We start from the raw sequence: 20,808 nt of genomic DNA, 5'->3' as shown, positions 1-20,808 counted from the left end.
TACGTGTGGTCAACAACAACGCGTTTTGTACAGCCTCCAGACAACACATACATGCGCGTCGCTGCGTTCTCAGTGAAGTTCTCGTCGAGCGTGCGCACATCCACCTTCACGCACAAAGCGCTTCTGCTCAGGTTACTGTAAATGAGACCTCCACTCTTACAATTACCCATTTAATGGATTAAACTGCCAAGAGGACCAGAAGCCATAACATGAAGAAACGCTACATGGATATAGGCAGACTGCGGAAAATGAAAAAGATCAAACTGACAGAGAAGATTTCCGAAAGGTAACGCAACACGGCACTGCTTTGTTGTGTTGTTATTGCCCTTATGCGTTTGGCTCCTGAATGGCTCGCGCTCGTCAATTCACGGCGCGATGCGCGGATTGATGTAAACACAAGTGTTATTATAACCTATCGCGTTTTAAGTCGTAGCCTAATGCTGATTCCGATTTAATGAATCCATAAGGCCTGATGGCTAATATTTTGCCAAAGAAAACAGAATTTTACGAGATGGCCACGTTACTGAAAATATGAAATAACAAAATGATATCCCCGTATTATTCTTACGATCACCGTTGCATTATCTGATCGTTTATGCGATGGTGTTTATAAATGTGGCTTTTGTTGATGTTAGCTTTTTCTAACAAGTTGTCTTTGCGTTATGTCTGAATGACAGGAGAATTTCTAAGAAAGCAGATTGTCTGAAAACACAGACAATTGGACAGGGCCTGAGACTATACGGAAAAACTGACGGAAAACACGCGAATGTGTTGTGTTTTCTACGATAGATTTAGGATTGTGATGTTTACGAGTTGTATGAGCATTACGGGTATAATAATCCCATTATTGAATAAAATGCATAGCTTGTTTTTAAGTTGCTGTATTTTCAGCGTCGCTGTTTTCCTATTGTTCTCCATCACGTCACAATCTAGTTTAAAATGATTGTTCTTAAGGATGAGTGTCTTTTATTTAGTAGGCGTTATATAGAAATTAATGTGAACAGATTTCTTGCACATCGGATTCTTGTTCTTTAAATAGCCATGGCAACACTGTAGATTTAGGTGCTGATGCAGAAGATGAAATGTTGTCATGGTTACCAAACACAAAGGGATGTGAAGGGCTGAAAGCGTGAACAAAGGAATGGAGCACAATAGATTGTACGATCAACATATTATTTGTGAACTCTTGAAATACTATTTGTGACTTTTTACTTGTACTTTCGTTTAATCCTCATAGAAATTCCTAATTGTTGTTTAATGTTGTCTGTCAGTCATCATTAAGTTTGTACACAATGCGTAAGGGCAGAGAACTCGGTTTTTTGCATTTGTACATTGACTCGTTTTTTTAAGCTTGATTAGATCTCCGTAGTCTTGAAGAGATGATAAATGTTGGCATTTTAAAAATATAATTCCAAATAATTATTTTATAATGAAAACGGTTCATAAAATACTGTAACATAATGATATATTAGCTTATGCATAAATAATTTACATATTTAATGGAAATAATATATCATTTAATAACTTGTTATATGTAGTTGAATGTAAATAACTTTAAATTTTCATTTATTCAGCGCTTACTCTGTTCTGAAGTTGATGATCGTCTGGATGCTGGTGCTGTTTGCTGACTTTATTCTGGAGTTCAGACTGGAATACCTGTGGCCCTGTTGGCTCTTTCTAGGAACCGTCTACACCACATTTCACTGTCATGGGCTGGTAGGTAGTTTTCTGTGAATTTTATTTAAACATCCTTTACTTTTTATTGTCTTTGTCCTGGATAAATGTTACTCATATAATATGTATGTGTGTATAAACATAGATCTAAAATACAAACATAGACCAATAAAAATAATACTTCATAGAACGTAAAGATGCTGATCACTCCTTTTCTTTTCCAGGCCATCTGTGTGGTTTTTGTGTGTGCAGCGTTTACTCTGGACTTATTCTGTTTAATTTTTGTGCCGCTACACTGGCTGTTCTTTGCAGCCAGTACATATGTCTTACTCAACTATATGTGGCATACAGGTAACACCCGAACCCTTCAGATTAACTTCATATTGCAATAAAGATAAAGATAATAACCTCTGCCCCTCCATGTATTTTGATGTTCCTGTTTCGTAGTTCCTGTTCATTTATTAATTTATCGATTTGCAGAAAAGGGAATCTGTATGTCAACTGTGACATTATGGATACTCTTAGTGTATATGGAAGCCTCTATGCGGCTGCGGGACCTTAAAAGCCCCCATGCAAATCTGTCCCATCTATTTGCTGCACACTGGTAAGTTCTGATTGTCAATTTATTTCAGAGCTGGACCTTTATATGTCATGCATGCAGCAATCACTTAATGAAACTCATTATTTCTCCCAGCATTGGTTATCCACTAGTGTATATGGGATTTGATGCAACATGCTACTTCACCAGTATGTTTAAGCTGCGCACTCAAAAATCCATTCCTAGTGAGAGCGACCTCCACGTGGAACTCTTACAACAATCCCTACCTCCTTATATGCACCTGTACCCAAAATTGTGGATGGAAGGTACATTTAACTTCCTTCTATACATTTTTCAATGTTCCAATACGTGTAGTATTTCCAAAACCATGTCTTAATGGCCACTTTCTAAATTATACCCTTAAAGGGAGACTCTGTCATCATTTACTCACCTTCAAGTTGTTCCAAATCTGTATAAATGTCTTTGTTCTGATGAACACATAGAAAGATATTTGGAAGAATGCTTATACCCAGACAGACTTTGCCCCCCCATTGACTCCCAGAGTAGAAAAATTACGTTTTTTTCTTTTTTTTTCTGTTGAACACAAAAGAAGACATTTTGAAGAGTGAGGGACAGCTAACAGATCTGGGGCACTTTTAACTATACTTTTTCCAATACGTGTTGTATTTCCAAAACCTTGTCTTAATAGCAACTTTCTAAATTATACCTTTAAAGTGATTCTTCACCCAAAAATGAAAATTCTTTCATCATTTACTCATCTTTGAGATGTTCCAAATCTGTATAAATTTCTTTGTTCTGATGAACACAGAGAAAGATATTTGGAAGAATGCATATAACCAGACAGATTTTGCCCCCCATTGACTCTCATAGTACATAGTAGTTTTTACAGTTGTTCTACCTGTATCTTATATTTTGCACTGCATTAAAAATTACATTTTAGCTAAACGGAAATGTCTGTAAAGTAAAGGAAAATAAAATAGTAATTTTCTGCAAGTAGCCTACTTTACTGGATTATTTTATACAGTGGGATGAAATGCATGTGTAGTCAGAAGTTCCCCAGAACTGTCTGCTGTCAGTTCCTTCAAAATGTCTTACTTTGTGTTCAACAGAATACAGTTTATTTAGATTATATTATTTAACATTATATGGGGGGCAAGATCTGTTTGGTTTAAGCATTCTTCCAAATATCTTTCTCTGAGTTCATCTGAACAAATACATTCATACAGATTTGGAACAACTCGAAGGTGAATAAACGATGAAAGAATTGTTGGTAACACTTTCCTTGAAGCATGTATGTATAATGCATTATAAAGAGTTATTAAGGGTAAAATGCATTATAATTCTTCATACTGTTTGTTGTAATGGATTATATGTAGTTGTAAAGAATTATAACCAATTTTAAATGTGTAGTGTATCAATGAATTGCTTTTTGTTATAATGTATTAACTGTAATAACAATTATTTATAAGACATTACAATAAAAGGTGCATTACAATGCTTTAAAACTACTTTTACAATGCATTATACATACATGCTTCAAGGAAAGTGTTACCGTAGGTATCTAAAACCTCATATCTTGATAATGTATTACTCAAAATAAGTATTTCTTATACTGTATCACTTATACAGTTATGTCAGCACATAATATGATCACGTTTGTATTCATTCGAAACTATTACCTTGTGTTCACAGATCCCAAATTCAAGGTGACCAAATCCAGGCCAATGCAATACCAGTGTCCAAATGATGACATCACATTAGAGGAAAAGCAAAATATGGAAGACTGTCTGCAAATCCACAGACTTCCTGGACGACCTGAAAAAGACACAAATCCACAAACCCCAGGGCCCAAGCACCGGGGAGGTGAACTTCATTTGGACTCTACATCCATGTTAGAAATCTCTGAAAACCTACCTCAGGAGGATCAGAGCACTAAAGCTCATAGACCTCCAAAGAGCTCCCTGCCCAAAGTGCAGCGAGGTTCAGTAAACATCCCTAATAGCAAAGGGGAGAAAAGGCAGAAAGTCCCCAAAGCCGTCAACTCTACAGGGGACCCTGCCGAACGGTGCTCAGCCAACATCTCAAGTCCTCCCAACCCGCATGCTGACCAGATACTGAAGTATGTGTCCAATTTATATGATTCAACAACAAAAAATATATGATATGTTTGCAACTGTAAAGAAAATGCAGCTAGTTGCCACTAACTTACTGTAGATGTATATCTATCTAGTTTATTGCCAACAGTTTGTTTATAGATAAATTAATAATAAATCTTTATAGAAAAAAACAATAAAATAATGGCCTCATGCAAAGCATTCTGGGAACCAGAAATCCTCATCAACCTTTTTCTGTTTTTTTTCTCCTAATTTTGGTTCCCAGAATGCTTAGCATGGAGGCTGTTATTTTATAGTTTTTTCTGTAACGATAAAGACTTGTTAATGTTTAACTTTCATTTATCTTTAAACAAACTGTTGCCAGTAAATTACATAAATGTAGGAACTAGCTAACAGCTGCCAGCAGTACTGTACATTTCTACAGAAATCTTTTACAGTGCGCGTGCTTCAGTTTGTCCTATATTTGCTGTGTATTGATCTCCATCTGTTCTACAGGCTGGAACAAGAGATGAGGAGAATAAAGGGCGAGCTGCAAGGGAGCAGACAGAGCGAGCAAGAACTGCGCAGTCACATTTGTAATCTCACCAACAGTGAACACAGTCTGCGGCCAGAAGTCTCACTGCTCAGACATGCAAATGAACTTCTGCAGAACAAGTGAGTTCTCTGATCTCTTCTTCTCTCTTTCTGTTGCTCTTGGCATCTGAACTCTGACTTGAGTTTTCTGTACTGCACTTAAAGTTTGACTTGGTGTTCATAATAAACATGTGGGTGTACTGTGTGTTCCCGAAGTTTATTTTATTAATAATGTTTCTTTGTTTTATGAAGTTTGTAGGAAAGAGATATTAAAGGGACATTTCATACTAAAAATCTGTCATTATTTAGTCGCCTTCGAGTTGTTCCAAATCTGTTTAAATTTCACTGAAAGATATTTGGGAGAATGCTTGTAACCAAACCGTTCTTGGCCACCATTGACTACCATGGTAGGAAAATGACAATGGTAGTGAAAAGTGCACCAGAACTGTTTGCTGTCCTACTTTCTTCAAAATATCTTCTTTGTGTTCAACAGAACAAAGAAATTTATAAACCAATTTTATTGTGGCAGTCACTGGTGACTATTTTCTAAAAGCTCACAGACCATCTATTATTTAAGAACATCAATATTTCAAATTCTTGCACTGAAGTATCTGGAAACTATTATGGTAATTTAAATCAGAAAAAAAGAACATACAGTTGCAAATAATTGATGTGCTACAAGGACATTTATGAAAATTATACTGTAAAAGTTTGACTTGAACGTGAAAGCTGATGGTGTTCATTTAAATTCTCTGTTGTGCTGCCATGCAGGATTCAGTGTTTGACAAAATCCCGACATAAGGACAAGCAAAACGGTCCCCTGCTGGAGAAGAAAATCAGAATGGAAACAGAGGCTCGGCTTTCAGTAGAAAAACAACTTGCAGAAGTCAGAGCCCAAAAATTTGATGAAGCATCTATTTCGCTTCGAAATGCGTCACACAGGTAATTCTTGTGTTAAAGCAACGAAATTCATGCAGTATGCATATATTTGTCATGCATCGCAATACAAAAAAGTAATACATTTTTAAAGAGGAAATAGTGATTTGTTTTCCCAGAACGAAATCCAACGATTCAATGTTTTGGTCAATAGTTACACAGTATAACAAAGTTTTGTTTCGCCCGACCGATAGTTCTTGTACAATTCTGTGGTGCTTATTAATGTGGTCATATTTATTTTCATGTAGCTTCAATGTCAAAGTTTATGTTAAGCTCAAGTTAATTTTAAGCTTACACATATCATTAATTACAATATATTTTCACATATTTTAAAATTTATTTTCCAATCAGAAAATTCTAGAAATTTCTGTAGCACTGGGAAGGTGGGATGATGATGATGGGTGACAACATCTGGAACTTGGTTTGTGGGGACATTTGTCATTAAAGATAAAAAGTTTTGGATGCCTCCTTTTTAGTAACTGCATGTTAAACTGTTGTTTTGAGTGGTTTTGACTGTTGTTTTTGTGAGTACCATCGATTGTAAAACAATTGTGTGTAATTTTCTTTTTCAGCATAATACACGTCATAAAGAAACAGTTAAAATTAAAGCGAAACACAACTTTTTAAAAAATCAGTTCAACTTTTGTTTAGGTCAAAATGGGCTGCTTTCATCAGAAATGTGATCAAGGTAAACTAAAATTGTGTATTTTATCCATTATAGGCAAGAGCACAGTGAAACTCAAATGCTGAGGAAAAAAGCAAAAGATCTAGATTCAGAGTACAAACAACTGAAGCTGCAATACCAGGAGAAAGAGAATCGAATGATAGCTTTAGATAATGAAGTGGAGGTGAGTAACGGCTTATAGATGTGTTTTGTTTTTTTTAGTTGTGATGGGCTGTTTGTGTTTGATATTTTAATGCTAAATCATTTGTTCTCAGATAGCTGTGTTTGCAGTGTTGTGAATGAAAGTTTCCGTGCAAAATCCTGCTTTTCACTGGCGTGTCTAGTATATAAAACGTGCCCAGACAAAAGTCAGATCTTTCAGAAATTGTGCAATCTGAGAATTTTTTGTGCCGTGATGACTTTACCATTAGTCAGGCTGAACTGAACTTGGATTTCATTGAAAATAAAGCAAATACTTTTTGAGGAAATCAGCCTAAAAGTAGGTATTTAAAGATGTCTCTACTGTGTAATTTTATGAAGGATCTATTGACAGAAATGCAATATAATATACACAACTATGTCTTCAGTGGTTTATAAAGACCTTACATAATGAAGTGTTATGTTTTCATTACCTTAGAATGAGCCATTTCTATCCATCTACACTGTAGGTCCCTTTAAATGGAATCCGCTATATTGTTTCTACAGTAGCCCTAAACAGACAACCTGCTTTACAGAGCATGTTTCGTACATATGTGATTAAGCAAAGAAGCAAAAACGTGATGACATCTTAGTGATCTTACCGAAGTGCTTTGAAATGGAGGGATGGAGTGAGCCGTTGGTTGCAACTGACAACCTCACCACTTGATGTCGCTAAATTTCATACACCTGAACAAAAAATGAATTAGACAAATGAGATGTCAATATACCACTGTACTGTATTGTCCAATGGTGTTCCATTCTATAACTATCTCATACGTGCAATCTTCCTCTCTAGAGCCTCCAAAGGAGCAGATGTACAGAACAGGAGGCAGATGCCATGCTCTCAGCTCTCTCCTCCTTGCAGGACAAGGCACAGCATCTAGAGTACAACCTGAGCGCAGAAACCCGTCTCAAACTAGACCTCTTCTCTGCCTTGGGAGATGCCCGTAGACAGCTGGAGATAGCTCAAGGTTCTTCTTCTCATTTACAATGATTTCTTATGCATCCTTAAAAATGTCTTAATTCTTTATATCTCACCAACTATTTCTCTGAGACTCAATATTTATTCTCCATTTGTCATAGTTAAAATTGTAAAACAAGACCATGAAGTTCGAGAAATGAAGCAGAAGCTTGCAGAAGCGGTGGCCGTGGCTCCGGGTTTGTCCTATATGACCCCGCGGTCATCTATGCCCCAGTACCTCAAGTTCTTCAACTCCGAGCGCTACATGCTGAATCCTAGAGCGCTCATGTACCAATGTCTAAAGAAATAAGACCAGCGAGGACAAATCGGGACGGCTTTTTAAACATTTTTGGACTCTTCTTTGACATTCCGAACTTTGGGGCATCTTAAGATTTGCCTGGAAACTTTGCCTTTCGACAATGTCAACAGCCCCTGGCGAATCTACATGTGTACTGATTTAAGCAAAGACACCCAGGCCAGTTACGGGTGACCTTGCTCTGATCCAATGAATTAAGATGAAAATGAAATTTGACTGTAAATACATAGAGTTCCAGCGGAAGACCATCAAATACTGAACGAACCGTTGAACGAAGCTTCGTAAACAGTAAGATATCAGTATGAAAAACACTTGACCATCAACGTACGTGATGTGAGTTCATGAGGAGAACAGGATACTTTGTGTTGAGTGTACGACAAAGAGGCAAACGCAACACAGCCTTTCTGTGCCTCACCATTTATGTGAATTCAATTTCTATAACAAGCCAATATCAAATGTAAGTCAGTATGTGAATATTTGAGTGCTTTGTACCGTTTTGTATTCTTTTTACATTACACGCGTTATAAAGGAAGTAACCAACACCCAAAAACGTTTGTAGGTTTTCATGTTTCTGAACCGTTGCCTTTTTTATGTGTCACCGGGATGTTTTTTATGAGAAGTTTATTTTTCTGCCTTGACCATTTTTTTTCTAAACCAAAATGAAATAACGGTTTAATTTTATAATTCTACTTGTGGGTCTGCATGCCAATTTATGTAAAATGATTGTTTTGGACAAAAAAAAGTTTTGATGTCTAATTGTGCATTTGTGCAAGGGCTGTTTTCTTCCAATGATTCTGGAAGTCGTAATAAAGTCATTTTCAATGAGAACCTTATTTTTCTTAAAACATCCCAGCATTTTCAAATTCTATAAATATGACGCGCACACACACAGAATAGTTGTTGTCTATACCTCATCTTTATATCAAGAAAGGGTGCAACTCTGAAAAGATACGGATAACAGATGTAAAAGCAGTTTTCCAATATTTTGCATGATACAAAACTCAAATTATAAACTCACGGTTCTGACCTCAGTATTTCACAGAGCAAGATCCATAAAACCCTGTTGTTTCCTTCACAGCCACACAGAATGAATCATGCTTTTCCATTTTAAAATGATAGCATTTATCTTCGCTGGTCTCCATTACATTTCTTTTGAGGTGGTGGGCTTTCGAGTGTGCCAAGCATGGTCTTCTTGTCTGAAGCAGTCAACATCTTGGACAGTTTGCAAGAAAAAAGAAACCCATCTCACGAATTATTAAAACAAAAAACACATTTTCCCTTTCAAATGACAGCAATTGGATATCGCATATTTCATGCATCGTTCAAATTAGCATCTTGTAACAGACAAAGGCTGATGTACCATTAAGCTGAACTAGGATTTTATTGAGGTAACAAGCATATGTTTGGAGTTTTAATATGCTGCAAATGTGCCATAAAATTTCTACAGTTACTAGCATGCAGACCAGATGGTGGCTGAAAAAAATACAGGATCTGCACAATGTAAAAAAAAACTATACAAGTGTTTCAATGGGTCTGACCACAGATTGATTGTGTCTTTGTTGAAGGCACATTTTTAACACATTTGGAGCTCTGCAGATCATTATCTTTATACTGAAACTCATAACCGTGTCACATACGTGGGAGAAAACAAGGAAAAATCTAAAAACAAAATCAAGTGCCCTTCTCTTAGAAAGCATGAAAAAAAGATACATTCACAGGATGAAAAATAAAACAGCCGCCGCAAGTCAAACATTTAAAGATAGATCATACGCCTTTAGATAAATAATCGGTTTGCTATTTTAACTTTCATTGTTTTCGAGGAACCCATTTCCTTTCACAGTCTGAGTGGATCTTGCGTAGGTTAACAATTCATTTGTACCATAAAGGTACATTTCTCATTAAAATGGAAACCCATTCCTCTGACGAAGAAAAATGACAGCGGGAGACTCGAGAGACCAACTGAAAACATGTGCCTAAAAAGACAACATAAGGTTTGCACTTCAGCGAATCCTTAAAGTAGCCGATCCCACGCATAATTTAAGCAAAACGCTCCGAAAACAGCTCTTAATACTGACTTAAATAATAACCAAGTCATTTTTTTTCTTCTTTTAAAACAGAAGCAGACTGCTACACTGACAGAATAAATGTATATGGGAACTATCAGCCAACACTTTCCGCCACATAAAGTGGTGTGAAAAACAAGAGTGTAGGGGTTGTTTTGTTTTCAAGGCATCTGGATCTCTGGCTGCAGATCTCACACAATCCTCTGAGTGATGGAGCGCTAGAGTTCTGTCCCGTGCGTGAAGATAAAATGGTGGAGAAGCTGGCAGATTCAACCCTCTGCTACGAAGAAACGGTGACAGGATTTAGAGAGCCGTTACGGCTGTAGAATTTTGAGAAGGCCTCTTCCAGCACGGTTGTGAGACGTGGCTGATCCCCCTTAGGAGAGACAAAGATAACAGATATCTTAGAACAAGAAATAGACTCTTTGTATTGAACGCAAGAAGCAAATACAGCTTAAGAGCTGGTGAGTTTAATTCGAAACCGATTCATTGAGATGAATTCATCAAAAGAATGCTTCTAATGTGATACAAGAAACGCAAACACTACTGTACATCCAAATCTACTATTCCTTCTTAAGACAGTCCAAACAAAAATCCATGTGGTACAGATGGTATAGCTGACGCTTGAACTAGTGTTGAGATGCCAAACCGTTGTGGTATTTTGTTATGTTGGCCCCAGTCTGAGTATTAATAAAGGCGAGAAAGTGTTATTTCTGGTTTTTGGGACAGCTTATCCATGATCTCGGCTTTGTTTGCGGTTCTTATTAGCTTGCTGTTTATGTCATCGCGCTCTCCCATCCTCACTTTTCCAGGAATCAGTGACTGCTCCAACCATCTCCTCAAACAAACAACTGATTTATTGATTCATTTCTTGAAACAGTTTATTAAAAATGTTGGCGCAACTGGTTAAAAAAATAAACAAACCTGAGCCAGAACATTGTGTAATACCACCAGTAGTTTGAGCTATTAAAAAATCTAATTGCCCACACATGAAGTGCAATGTCATCCTATTTGGCATAAAAACTAAGAATGCACATCAGTTGCAAGAAAAATGACACTGCTAATACGCTGCCAAAAAATGAACGCCACGAGATCCATGCTTATCGAAATTATATACGGATGTCAGAATGCCATCCAATCCTTCATCAAATTTTATAATCAGAAGGTGTATTATATCTCAAGCAGATCCAGAAATCTCTTACCTCACTAATGAAGCCAAGCTGGACCAGTTCCACAGCCAACTCCTGTACATTCTCATCTAAAAACACACAAGAGCACACATCTTAGCTTCCAGCAGTACTGTGGCAATGCATGTCAACACTGTCCACTTTTCTAAAATCGTATTCTGATGATTCATTATGATGCAAGACACCACTAGGTAGGGATGTTTACCCTTGAGTCACAGTTTTAAAACAGTGCATAAATAAGCTTGTGTAATAAAGAAGTTTCACTGCACAAAGACTATATAAGCTTAACACTAGAGAGATCTTGTATATAAGTATGCAGTTGTGAATGCTTGGCCAATGAAATGTAAGCCTTAATGTGGCTGTAACAAACCACAATACTAGAGGAGACCGAAGAGGTACATTCATACAACTATTTGTGCTATTAAAAGGATATTAAATTCAATTAAAGTTTCACAAGGTTTTACTCTCCCTCAAGGCATCTTAACTGAATATGACTTTCTTCTTGAAGAATAATGCAGTCGAAGTTATAATACTACGTGTTATTTTACTTCCAAGTGGTAGAATGGGAGTGAGTGGGCATCGACTTTTTGAAGCTCCAAAAAGTGCATCCATCAATCAAAGAACTGCTCGACACGGCTCTTTGGTCTTAACAATGGTCTTCTGAAGAGAACCGATGTGATTCCACCACTTGGAAGTAAAATGGTATGTGGTATTATAACTTCGAGAGCATTATTTTTCAAGAAGAAAGTCATATTCACCCATTAAAGTAGTTTTAATTCTTATCTAGCTATTGTGAACCAAAAAAGGTCAGTAGAAAAGAGTTTATCTAACTTTTATCTAAATATGCTGATAAATTGTACCCAATGTACATAATCCCCTTTTCTCTTTTTTATTAAACTTAAGTCAAATAAATAAATAGTGCTCATAAATGGCAAAAAAGGCTAAGACCAGCGGCCTATTGCACAAAGCGAGATGAACAAATTCCGGGTTGTAGAGCAAGTTTCGGTTTGACAAAACCAGACAAACCCAATCTGGTTTGAGTCGGGTTCAGCTGTTGCACAACGCTTAGTATAAACATTCCCTGTCAACCCAGGTTATATCCAGAGTTCATGAGGCGCGTGCAATATACTTTATATACTGATGTTTGTATTTATTCATACAGTATACAGTTATATTTATTTTTGTGCTTTGTTTATTATTAATTGAATAATATTTTAAACTCATAATAATTATAGGAGTTATAAATCATTATAATCAAAAAAATATAAATATAATAAACAATTAGCAGCAAAAGATTTTCCTCTTACATCTTAACACCTTAAACTATTTTTAATTTGAGGTAAGAAACAAGGGGAGTGGCTTCACTGTGTCAGAACTCACTTTGCTCAGAGCTGATTGGTCCAGTTTTAGCTTGCGATCTCTAACCAAGAACTAAACATGCTCCGGAGCAGGTTAGCTGTGTAGTGCAAGTTACCATGGTGACAAAAGCCGCGCCAAACCAATAAACCTTCCTGAGCCCAAAAACTCAGAGTATGTTCAAACTAAACGCAAACTTACCTGGGTAAAAACCAAATCGGCCTTGTGCAATAAGCCTCTGGAAACGGTATTCCTTACATCACGAAACATGTCAAAAGCACATCTGTGATCCTTTGTTTTCAGATGCAAAGTAGCATTTTGTGGGAACAGCCCTGTACCGTTTACGTATAAGCATAATGGCTTTAGACTGATGAACTACTTACTTGGTGCTAAATCACAACTCAAATGTCGGTTCAGCTTATCCTCCAGTTTTAGCAATAACGTCAACTGTAAAAGAAAAAGTGAGAAGTAATGAATGTAAAATACTTGGTTTTACCTCAAGTCTAGTTTACATTAGCCCAACATTGCAAGAAATACTTACATGATGCTTTGCTCCTTCCTCCACAGGCTCAATGTTGCACTGCATTTGTACGACCTTAACAAAGACATATCGTCTTTAACACAGATGCTGAATAACAGTCCAGTTGCTGAACTGACTGTCACTATCCACTTAGATTTGATTCAGAGGAAACTAGGTAGCACTTTATTTGACAGTCCTGTTTCCCATGTGCATACTGTGTTCATATGACAGTAAAAATAATAACTAGTTACTGACACTACCTCTAAACCTAAACTTATACCATGAAGTTACCTTATACTACCCAGTTCATTCTTAGGTACACTGTAAGTACAGGTACTGTTAAATGAAGTGCAACAGGAAACTGTTGATATATACACCATGTAATAAGGCACACAGAGACTCTGACTGATAGCAGGGGAAGGTGAGAAAACTGTAAACCCTCCCCCATTAACCAGCTCCTTAATTCATTCCATTTCTCACCTTCCTGGTCTCCAGTTCTGCAGGCTCGGGCGTGGGCGTTTTGACGGAGGGTGGTACAATGGGGGACTTGACAGCCTCCTGCTGGGGCTGCTGTGGGCAGGGAATGCCGAATGCAGTCAGCGGATAGATTCCATTCCTGCAGTATGAGAATCAAGAGCACGGTCTTAATGACATCACTCATGAATGATGCTTGATGTAAGCAAGAATGACTAAAGCAGAACTTTGGAAGAATATAAAAGCTGGTTTATTGGAGTATGTAGGGTTAGTTGGGTTTGAGATCTTTTATATTTCAAACTGCTCACCTCACATCTTCAAGGAACTTGTCAAGCTCCAATGCGGGAAACTGGGAGAGTCTAAAGTAAAGAGACAGGATTACAGAAGCATTAACCTTCAGTTTATTTGATCCACTTCAACATAAAACCAAAAGAATCTATGCAACTCACTTTAGCTGGACCTCTTTCATTTCCAAGATCACTTGGTTAGGGTCCATGTTCTTGGTAATTTCCTCCAAAGCATTTTCAGGGATCATGTCTAGAATCCAGCCAAAGTAAATTTTATTTGAATAGGTTGAGTGCAGTCGTATCCCATTCATAAAGGTCACATACGCGACTGAATGGCAATTAGATTATCTTAGTGACTCACGCTGGTGACCGACGATACAGTGCGCAGCCAGTAGTTTCAAAAGAGGCACTTCAAACAGAGCTTGATGGAAAAGCAGCTCTCTGGCTGTGGGCCTCTTATTGGGGTCAACCTCCAGACACTTCTGAATAAACTCCTAAAACACACCCACACAACATGCGTCAAAAACAGCAACACGGGACTTGCAGTCACAACAAGCATATCAACTTTTATGAATAACCTATTTAATCAAATAAAGCCCCTTGACTCTACAAGCAACTGTGTTTGCTCCTGTACTCACTCTCTGCAGTGGGTCCTCCAGAAATTGGATGGCACTATTAATGGCTTCATGTGACACATATGATGACTCTCCATTACTCTGGATCTCCAGCACAGCCATCTAAAAAAACAAAGTGAGAAAAAAACCTGAATGACTGGTGCGGACAATACTATGCCCTGATAGGATCCAAAGCCCACATTAAACAAATTGCTCACCTCTAAGGCGCACATTCCAAAGGAATAGATGTCCACGGCTGTGGTGACATTGGCAACAGCTGAAGTTGATGAGGGAAGAGGACAAATTGTACTAAGACACCATCAAAGAACATAAGTACTAAAACAAGACTAGAAAGTCATTGCGGTGGACTGAAGAGCTCATAATTCCATAAAATAAAACTTTCCTTATAATCCTCATGTTGGAACAATAGAAAACGAATCGTGATGCCTTATTTTTCCTCCTTGTTCTCAATTCACAATAGAGGTGAACGTGGAGCAATATGCCTTTTTCACAGACACTAGGAGGCATATCCGGTTCAGCGTAAGTTGCGTACATTTATTTAAAGCACAATTTAAACCCATGATGTTACTGGATTTAATTTCCTTTCTACGTTTTTGGTGTTTTCAGAGCAGTGCTTACTAATAATATAAACAAAACTTTAAACACTGTTTGGAGAGAAACATTCACTTTAGTATGCTTCGGAAACACGGCAGCGTGAAAAAGGTATATGCTTCCACTTACTAACATTCTGCTTAACATTTCTCTTATGGAACCCAAAAGGAAAGTGATTTAATATGACTACATGATAATTTGACAACCAAAAACTAAATAATAACGGTTCTTTACCATAACCAATATAATAGGATGTATGACACAAACCATGATAGATCAGATTAGTTGTTTGGAATAAAATCATCCACTTCAATGAAATGTAAAGTTTCCCAAAGTTATTTAGTTCAGCATGTTTTACCTCCATACTCTGGAGCAAAGAAGTGCAAACTCTTCTGTTCCTCGCGACAAGTTTTGACATGGTTATTGATGGTGTCTGGGGCCACTAGAAAGACACAGAAACTCTAATACCAAAGCTTATAACACTGCAAAAAGATTCAAGTCTTTCCATCCTCAAGTGTTTGCTTTAACCCACCTGAGCCGATTTTAATAAGTCCATTGTGCTGAATGAAGATGGTGTCACAGGTCAAGTTCCCGTGAATAATTGGGGGTTCACATGAATGCAGATAACTGAAAAGAAAGTGGTGAGAAATTGAGCACAATACAACAGATCTCTACAAAAGAAAGCATTACAACAATATACAACATTACGGCAACCTAAAATATTTTTTTATATTCTATATAAAATAGAATATATTCGCACTATTTCATTGGTGAATACAACTAATCATTTAAAGAAAGAACAAACTACAAACATAAATGATCTCTGGTTAAGAGCTAGGGGAACATACACACCTTAAGGCAGATAATATCTGAGTGCACCAACGTTTCCATGCCTAAAAAAAAAAATCACAATAAAGAGTTAACAGTGATATCTGAGCACACATGTCTGCGTCCGGTTTTGAAATTACTATTGGATTTTTAACTCCTTTACAGCCATATTAACCTAATAACTTGACATGACTTATATAAGGATATACAAAGACTGGAGAAAGTCATTTACAGTGCTTACAATAATACACCATTAAAATATAAAGACATAATAGTTAAACCTGTATAGGTGCAACCCAATAATATAATTCAGATTTTTAAATAACTGCATTCAGTACTGCACATACTAACTGAATAGCACACATACTAACATTAGGCGACTGCATACTTCAAATCACAGTCAACAATGACAAATATTCCAGCAATTCTCATGAGACAAAACAGCAGCATTCATACCTTCTCATTCATGGTCTTATGATTCTTCTTAGTCTTTTTTAGAAACTGCTTAAGACTCCCAGAGGACATGTATTCTGTTATAAAAATAACCTAAAAGATGGTGGGGGATAAAAATCTTTTTAATATCTTACAATACTCTAAATGGCACTTTTAAAATAATGAGTTCCTCAATAATAAAGTGTCTCACCCTGGCTCTGTTCTCTTTCACATCTGCCCAGTACTTGTGAAACTTCACTATATTCAAATGCTCCAGCTGGATGAGGTTATCAAACACTGTTTTCACCTTTTCCTGAAAAACAAAATATTCAATTTGTCAGATCAATCTTTTAGGAAACCGTTTAACTCAAACGGACAAATCATGCGCTTACGGAAATGCAATCAACAACGTGAAAGGCAAATCTTTTCTCAAAGCAACCTCTTAAATGAATTATTGAATTCCATCGTGAGGGTCTGCCAAGCAGAGAGGTGAGGGGGTGCAGTATGTGGACGGGCCAAACAGATGGCTGTCCACGACTCTATGCCAGACATTAATGAATAGAGCTTGTTTAAATAGTGCTTCCAGGCAACGGCAGTTTGCAATAAGCTATCTTATGGATGACCTTTTAACATTTTTAAAACTTAAGAGACCCATTACCACATAGTTACATAACCATGCTCAATGTTTTCCTTATAATTCTATCCATTAGTACTTGAGGGCTCTGAGGGAGAATGCGGTTTCTATAAAGACTTGGCATCGAACAGGTCAGACCACTTTGTTTGGGAAACTTGCACCCGAGAAAAGGATTACGAACACACTTCTCTTCACAATCTCTGAAAAAGTCAACCTGCACTATATGACTCGTGGTAAAGTAATCAGCGGTTATCCAAGTTCATAGCATTCTCTATAACTAATCATGAATACAGGAAGCAACAGATTTATATTTGGTGCAAAGTATCAATAAGATAATCCTCATGCTGGGTGTGCTCAGACTGCTCACATATCCTGCTTTGGTATTTTTAAAGCCCCACTGCAACGCTTTGGAACGCGCAGCATTATTTGATGTGTAGACGTAGTTTCGACAGAAAAATGCAGAGACACAAGATCTATCGAGTGACCCCGCCCTCTTTTAAAATAACTAAAAGCGTTTTGTTTACGGCACACAGTCAGCCTGGCAAAGCTGCATTTAACAGCATAATAGTCACAGTGGTCTAAAAGTCTTGGAAAAGAATAGGAAGATCATTGATACCAGTGATGAGTCATTTGAAGCTTGTTATTTACGTTAGTGAGTGACACTGCCGTTTGTCTTCTCCTTTCCTCATCAAGGCTCCGATGTCTGATCTCTTCCATAGAGCCCTAACCTACAACATTTGGTGTAGACTTTAAACGGGTCAGAAACTTTTGTTTTCACAGCGGATTTGCGCATATGATCACGCCAATGATCGGCTCTGTGCTATGATGTCTCTGAACCGGAGGACACTCACGCGCAACTGCCTTCGTGATGCAAACGCAAAATGAATACCGTTAAAGAAACAAGGCTTTCCTTTAGCTCAGTGGTAAGAGCATTGCGGTAACAACGCAAGGTTGTGGGTTCAATCCCAGGGGATTGCACACACCAAAGTATAAATGTATAGGTTAATACAATGTAAGTCGCATTGGCATCTGCCAAATACATAAATGCAGAAGAAGTGGCTGATTTGAGGCAACGCTTCCGTGAAGGGGCAGAACTCTTCGGATTCTAAAGCAGATTTGATTGGACGAGAACTTAACGAGAGACTGAAGTGTAGCGTGATGTCATGGAATTTCAAGATTTTTCTGAGTGCACACGTCAGACTGTCGAATTTGAATGGTTATATCTTCTAAATTGGAATTTAGTCGTAGGAGCCTATCAGTTTATTGATATCCTTATGGCTTAATAAAATGAAAAAAACTTTCAATATGATTTCATGGGCTTCAAATAGGAAGATGAGCAAATATGACTTTTTCTTTGTTAACATGCTCTTATGTTTCTAATATGCTTCATATTTTAACTTTTATTCGGGTCATATGAATATTCAGCCAGTTTTCTACATTCAGTTGAAAGTTTTGCCATAACAAATAAGAAACGAGCAAAGACCGAGAGATTTAGTTGTACCTCCTGTACTTTATAGTTCTTCCGCTCAGAAAACATGACCTCATTCCACACCACCTCCACGCCTTCCTCTGTGTCCATTGCAAGGTAAGCATTGTCGATACCTGGTACATTACGCTGGTTTACCTGTGGTGACAAAAAAAGCTTTAAAACACTTAAAAAACACACTGACCGCAATGAACCTATAAAAACTTCCATAAATTCTCCCTCAAATAAAAGCCTTAGTGGTATGAAACCATTAAAACAACTGATCAAATTAAAGTCTATAAGCTGCACAACGATCTGTACCTCCTCTCTCCGTTTCTGCCAGCGCCCACAGGGGCTTTCCTCCAGAATCTCAGATTCATCTTCACTCTCCTCCTCCTCATCCTCAGTTGCGGGTGGTGCAGGCTGCGTCACGGTGGATACGGGGGGAGACACTGAAGAAACCCCCTGAGCTGGAGGTGGTGAGGCTGTGGAATCGGACTTTACGTCCATCGTGGACGCAGGGGCAGGTGCGGAGGTCTGTTTTGCTTCTTCTGACATCACTGGATGATAACTGAGAGCCCTGACCTGAACCGCCACAAAAATGAAGCCTGGCTCAACCTCGAGGGCAGGAGGCACCGAGCTGCTGGAGAGATTCAACAGTTAGATTATTGTTAAACATAAACTGCATTTTAATATCCTTTTTTTTCCTTTAGCTAGTTTATCTGTTAGTAATAATGTATGCCAAGACATGTCATATTGCACATACTGTAAGTGACTGTAAGTGCGTAACTCACATTATAGCTGTCTGATTTACAAATAAATGTATTCAAATTATCATTCATTATGAGTGTGCTCTATTTATAGAAGTATGAAAAAAGCCAGAATAAATAAAGTAACTTATAAAAGAAGACATTATACAGCACACTATGAACGTCACTTGAACTTGACCAAGTTTTAAAGGACGACAAATCAGAACAGACGCAGGAAATGACGATTATAAGTGCTAACTTGGTGTCACTGTGCCATTTTCAGTTCCAAGTTTAACACAAAAAACGTTTAACACTTTATACTTGATGGCAAAAACACAAACAAACGTGTAAAAGCTGTTGAAACATTAGTAAGTTAGATATCTGGTTTACTGTTTACATTGTTCTGCGGGTTGTATCCGTGATGTCCTCAATTGAACCCAGACCACAGTGCGAGTGTTAAACACACACTAAAAAACGACAATAAATAAAGGCGAAAGAAACTCTACTATGCACATTATTAAACAGTAAATCTTAATAATCTTACTGTAGTTTATCCTGAGATGAGTGGCGTATCCAGCTCGCCGGAAGCAGCTAACGTTGATCGTCACTAGCTAAATGTATCAACACAGAGGTAGAAAGGTCCTCAGAGAAAGATGAAAAACACAGAATCCTCAAGTGATGTACGTCCGTGTATGATCTCTGAGCTTTATTACAAGTCCAAAAATAACAATAATAACGAAATAAAACACGAAAAACTGTTTAGTTCTTTAGCCGCTAACGTTACACCGGAACGAGGCTAGCAGTGCAAGTTAGCTCTGCGGCCTTCGGTATAACAACAGAATTAATAGCAAAAACAGCTTCTGTAAGACGATACGATCGATGAGAGGAAAAAGTAGCAAATGTCTGAGAGATTTCAGGCTCGAGCAAAAACACAACCGCCAAAAATGTGAATTTGCTGGCTGACAGATTTGACGTGGTTAAACGGATGGCCGCAAAAGCTTACACTCCCGGATATCGCTTTCACTTAAAGTACTCCCGGAACGACTTCTCCTAAAAGACTTCAGTATGCGACGGTTGATCAAATATCCATCAAGGTCTCCCGCAAAAATACAGGGAAATGGCGAGAGCTCTGAGAGCTTAGATAGCGAGCTTTCGCTTTATTCCTGAATGAACCTCCTCTGTCGTTTATCAAGTGAGGGTAAAATAAATCAGAGGCGAGTGCGCACAGCGACATCTGCTGGAGACGCTCGTGTTTAACCGTGTGTTCTGCATGAGCGATGAGTGGGCCTACACACAACACACATTAAAAATGCAAAATGAAAACAACAAATTAAATGTTTGCACACATGTATTTTATGTACAGTATTCCTGTGTAGTCTTGTAGTTTGTGTTTAATGCTTAGTTCTTATCTTAGTTTTTATTCTATATTTAAAATATACGTGAGACAATTTATTTATACAGTTAATGTTGTGTTGTGTTGTGTTGTGTTGTCTTAAAGCACACCGGTCTTGGAGGAACATTTACTGTGTACAGACTGTATATAGCTAAAATGACAATAATTCCTTTTTGACTTTTTTCACTTTTTCACTTCA

General features: G+C 37.6%; 2 protein-coding genes across 3 annotated transcripts; one reads left to right on the top strand and one right to left on the bottom strand.

The window, feature by feature from the left end:
• The first annotated feature begins 104 nt into the window (after positions 1-104).
• On the top strand, positions 105-8,773 carry si:dkey-12h9.6 (macoilin). Of its 2 annotated transcripts, none has more exons than XM_056764233.1 (11): positions 105-286; positions 1,575-1,716; positions 1,899-2,025; positions 2,122-2,278; positions 2,369-2,538; positions 3,926-4,352; positions 4,843-5,001; positions 5,692-5,862; positions 6,578-6,704; positions 7,515-7,689; positions 7,802-8,773. In XM_056764233.1, exons 1-11 carry the CDS (start codon positions 210-212, stop codon positions 7,987-7,989), a joined length of 1,920 nt encoding a protein of 639 aa, XP_056620211.1. In that variant the 5' UTR covers positions 105-209; the 3' UTR covers positions 7,990-8,773. The 2 variants fall into 2 exon arrangements, with proteins under 2 accessions (XP_056620211.1, XP_056620212.1); XM_056764234.1 differs by having other exon boundaries at positions 2,155-2,278; positions 7,802-8,772.
• A 584-nt stretch (positions 8,774-9,357) lies between these two features.
• Positions 9,358-20,426, bottom strand: nrbp1 (nuclear receptor binding protein 1). The gene is made up of 18 exons (XM_056764235.1): positions 19,761-20,426; positions 18,789-19,110; positions 18,504-18,626; positions 16,580-16,681; positions 16,393-16,482; positions 15,961-16,001; positions 15,641-15,735; positions 15,467-15,550; positions 14,715-14,773; positions 14,521-14,619; positions 14,244-14,376; positions 14,045-14,132; positions 13,904-13,954; positions 13,602-13,737; positions 13,143-13,196; positions 12,985-13,048; positions 11,261-11,316; positions 9,358-10,434 (listed from the first exon to the last, which is right to left on the bottom strand). The coding sequence occupies exons 2-18, from the start codon at positions 19,023-19,025 to the stop codon at positions 10,339-10,341; spliced, it is 1,608 nt and encodes a 535-aa protein (XP_056620213.1). The 5' UTR covers positions 19,026-19,110; positions 19,761-20,426; the 3' UTR covers positions 9,358-10,338.
• Positions 20,427-20,808: the final 382 nt, after the last annotated feature.

Source organism: Triplophysa dalaica, chromosome 13 (genome assembly GCF_015846415.1).
Source record: "Triplophysa dalaica isolate WHDGS20190420 chromosome 13, ASM1584641v1, whole genome shotgun sequence".
Lineage (NCBI taxonomy): Eukaryota > Metazoa > Chordata > Actinopteri > Cypriniformes > Nemacheilidae > Triplophysa > Triplophysa dalaica.
Note: the sequence above shows the minus strand (reverse complement) of the source record. Positions and strands in the feature narration are given on the sequence as shown.

Coding starts and splice junctions, on each gene's coding strand:
- nrbp1 (XM_056764235.1), bottom strand. CDS start 19,025: ATGTCAGAAGAAGCAAAACAGACCTCCGCACCTGCCCCTGCGTCCACG. Junction 16,002..16,392: donor ATAAGACCATGAATGAGAAG/GTATGAATGCTG, acceptor TTTTTTTTTTAG/GCATGGAAACGTTGGTGCAC. Junction 14,620..14,714: donor TTGGAATGTGCGCCTTAGAG/GTGAGCAATTTG, acceptor TTGTTTTTTTAG/ATGGCTGTGCTGGAGATCCA.
- si:dkey-12h9.6 (XM_056764233.1), top strand. CDS start 210: ATGAAGAAACGCTACATGGATATAGGCAGACTGCGGAAAATGAAAAAG. Junction 6,705..7,514: donor CTTTAGATAATGAAGTGGAG/GTGAGTAACGGC, acceptor CTTCCTCTCTAG/AGCCTCCAAAGGAGCAGATG. Junction 7,690..7,801: donor ACAGCTGGAGATAGCTCAAG/GTTCTTCTTCTC, acceptor CATTTGTCATAG/TTAAAATTGTAAAACAAGAC.